The 2,500-nt window shown below is 41.1% G+C and overlaps 1 protein-coding gene across 1 annotated transcript in view; it reads right to left on the bottom strand.

The window, feature by feature from the left end:
* Window positions 1-348: 348 nt before the first annotated feature.
* LOC113825594 (zinc metalloproteinase nas-4) overlaps window positions 349-2,500 on the bottom strand; it is a 10,567-nt gene continuing 8,415 nt past the window's right edge. The window contains exons 7-11 of the mRNA XM_027378428.2: window positions 2,158-2,267; window positions 1,829-1,919; window positions 1,540-1,650; window positions 998-1,120; window positions 349-679 (exon numbers count right to left, since the gene is read on the bottom strand). Of these exons, the coding sequence (XP_027234229.2) occupies window positions 561-679; window positions 998-1,120; window positions 1,540-1,650; window positions 1,829-1,919; window positions 2,158-2,267 (554 nt within the window). The 3' untranslated portion in view covers window positions 349-560. The remainder of the gene's footprint in view (window positions 680-997; window positions 1,121-1,539; window positions 1,651-1,828; window positions 1,920-2,157; window positions 2,268-2,500) is intronic.

Raw genomic sequence — 2,500 nt, forward strand, 5'->3', positions numbered from 1 at the left:
CACACTCCAGATTAATGCTACGCATATTGTGTGGAGAAAAATTAGTTGAAGAATGACGATTTGCAATACTCATTTCCATAGTCCTAACGCAGAATCGCCTTGTTTGACTGATATATCATTTGTAAATCCTTTCAGTTAAATTCCTTGTCAGGAAGAAGAAAAAAGCTGTCACACATCGATTGATGACAACTCTTATTCTACATTCTGATGTAAGAAGCCAGATGTGTATCCAAGCACAGTAATGCTTGGATACATACTCTTGATTGTGTAGTTCCTTTGTAAGATGTATGCCTTGTTTAAAGTTTCAACATATTGGGTTAAAAGACGGTATATATTGAGGTAGATTAATAGATTCATACTTTTATTCTTGCACATTCCATCCAACCTAAGGAAGAACCAAAGCAGGTAGATGCAAACACAATCTAACACAAACGGAATTCACCAGCGAAAACATGAAATATAGAACATCAACAAATACCCTTAAAAATACGACGCTTAGAGAAGAAAGATTCGAAAATATAAATCCTATTTTGTTACTAGAGTGCTGTCAATTACTCGTGTTAGCATTGCACGCAGGATTTCTTGCAATACAGCAACATGTAGTCTGCGTTCGTCCGGCAGTAACCTGTTTGGGCCCAAGCGCTGCAGTATCTGTTGCGGTCCTCACACATTTCTGTCACTGGAGGGAGAAGAGGGAAGAGACAACGGCGTCACTAGATGATGCTATTAAGAAACGGTAATGGCAATGAGGATAATGATAATGGTGATAGTAACGATAATGATGATGATAATGATAACGATAAATATGATGATGGTGGCGGTAAGAACATTAATGATGCTGATATTGATAATATTGATGCTGATATTGATAACATTGATGCTGATAATGATAATGGTAATAGTAATGGTGGTGATGAGGATGATTACAATAATGATAATCATAATGTCAAGAATATATTAACTACCTCAATGATAAAGCTGGTGAAACATCACGAACCTTCGTTGTGGCAAATCTCGCAGGACTTCCTGCAGAAGCGGCCCATGTAGGCCGGGTTCTTGGTGCACTGGCCGTTGCGCGCCCAGTAGTCGCAGTACTTGTTGTTGTCTCCGCACTCTTTCCCTTTTAGATTATAAGTTTGATTATAAGTATTGCGTTTCGGGTTTTAGTCTAATAACTATAATTGCTATTACTATTGTCAGATATCTCAGCCTACTAATATCAATCTGTTTCCTTCTATCTTTCATCCAATCTCCTCTTCCTTCTCCCTCCCCCTCCATCTCTTCTCTTTCCATACATTGAAATACATTAAATCAAAATTTTCATTTAGGTTAGCAATGTTTATGCACTACAACGGATACTACTTTATATCTTATAAACTTATCATTTAGAAATGCTAATTATTCATATGAATGTATTGCTTCAAGAAGTAGGCGCTGAGAGGGAGCGAGCGAGAGTGTATGGTGGATATGAACTCTGAGAAAATGACGCATGGCAGGTTAAAGTTGGCCACCGATGCCTCGTGTGACTGCAACACTCACCGCACTCCTTGCAGGATTTTCTGCAACTGACGGTCATCCACGTCGGGTTCCTCTCGCACTCTCCTGCAGCTGCCCAAGCCTCGCAGTATTTGTTTCCATCCTCACACGTGTCTACGGAATAGGAAATTTACACAGTTGGAAAATGAAACATTCTACAGAATATTGGATTTTACGTATTTATGTGATTCAGCAAGTGGCTGTAGCAGGTTGAAGTAACTGTACTTTCAGACTGAGAAAAAGATCGTGGTCATGTATATTTTAACAGGTAACGGCAAGGATTTCGACCAACCTGGAGCCACAGTAGTCACAGGAACTTCGGTCGTTACAGTTTCCGTTGTGTTGGCGCAGTTATATAGAAGCTGCAGTTTCAAGACATCTTTCTGTAAGATGAGAATCGTGTTCATTAGGAAGACGTTAAGTATTCTATGAAGATGGATAAAGTAATAAAGTTATTGTTCATGTTATTCTGATAAAAAAGACATGTATCATTCAGATAAAATATAAGAAACTGGTTATACATTCATGAGCAAAGTTTAATAATATACTAAGCCGACAAACAGATGGATAGATAGATAGACAGATAAATAGACAGAGAGGAGGGGGGGGGGGACTTCTCACCGTGGAAAGCGTCCGACGTTGTCCAATCTCAGCCCCCATCTGGCGAGGGATGATCGTGGGTTTGGAGCGGTCCCTGGCGAAGGCGTACGGCCCGTAGTGCATCACGGACCCTGCGGAGGAGAGGGGGTTCAGGAGAGTCACGGGAAGAGGGGGGGGATAGAGGAGTAAGGGAGGGAAGAGAGAGAGAGAGAGAGAGAGAGGGAGAGAGAGAGAGAGAGAGAGAGAGAGAGAGAGAGAGAGAGAGAGAGAGACAGACAGACAGACAGACAGACAGACAGACAGACAGACAGACAGACAGAGGCAGAAACAGACAGACGTATGGAAGAAACGATAGAAGAGGTTA

The sequence above is a fragment of the Penaeus vannamei genome, chromosome 42, assembly GCF_042767895.1.
Source record: "Penaeus vannamei isolate JL-2024 chromosome 42, ASM4276789v1, whole genome shotgun sequence".
Taxonomy (NCBI): Eukaryota; Metazoa; Arthropoda; class Malacostraca; order Decapoda; family Penaeidae; genus Penaeus; species Penaeus vannamei.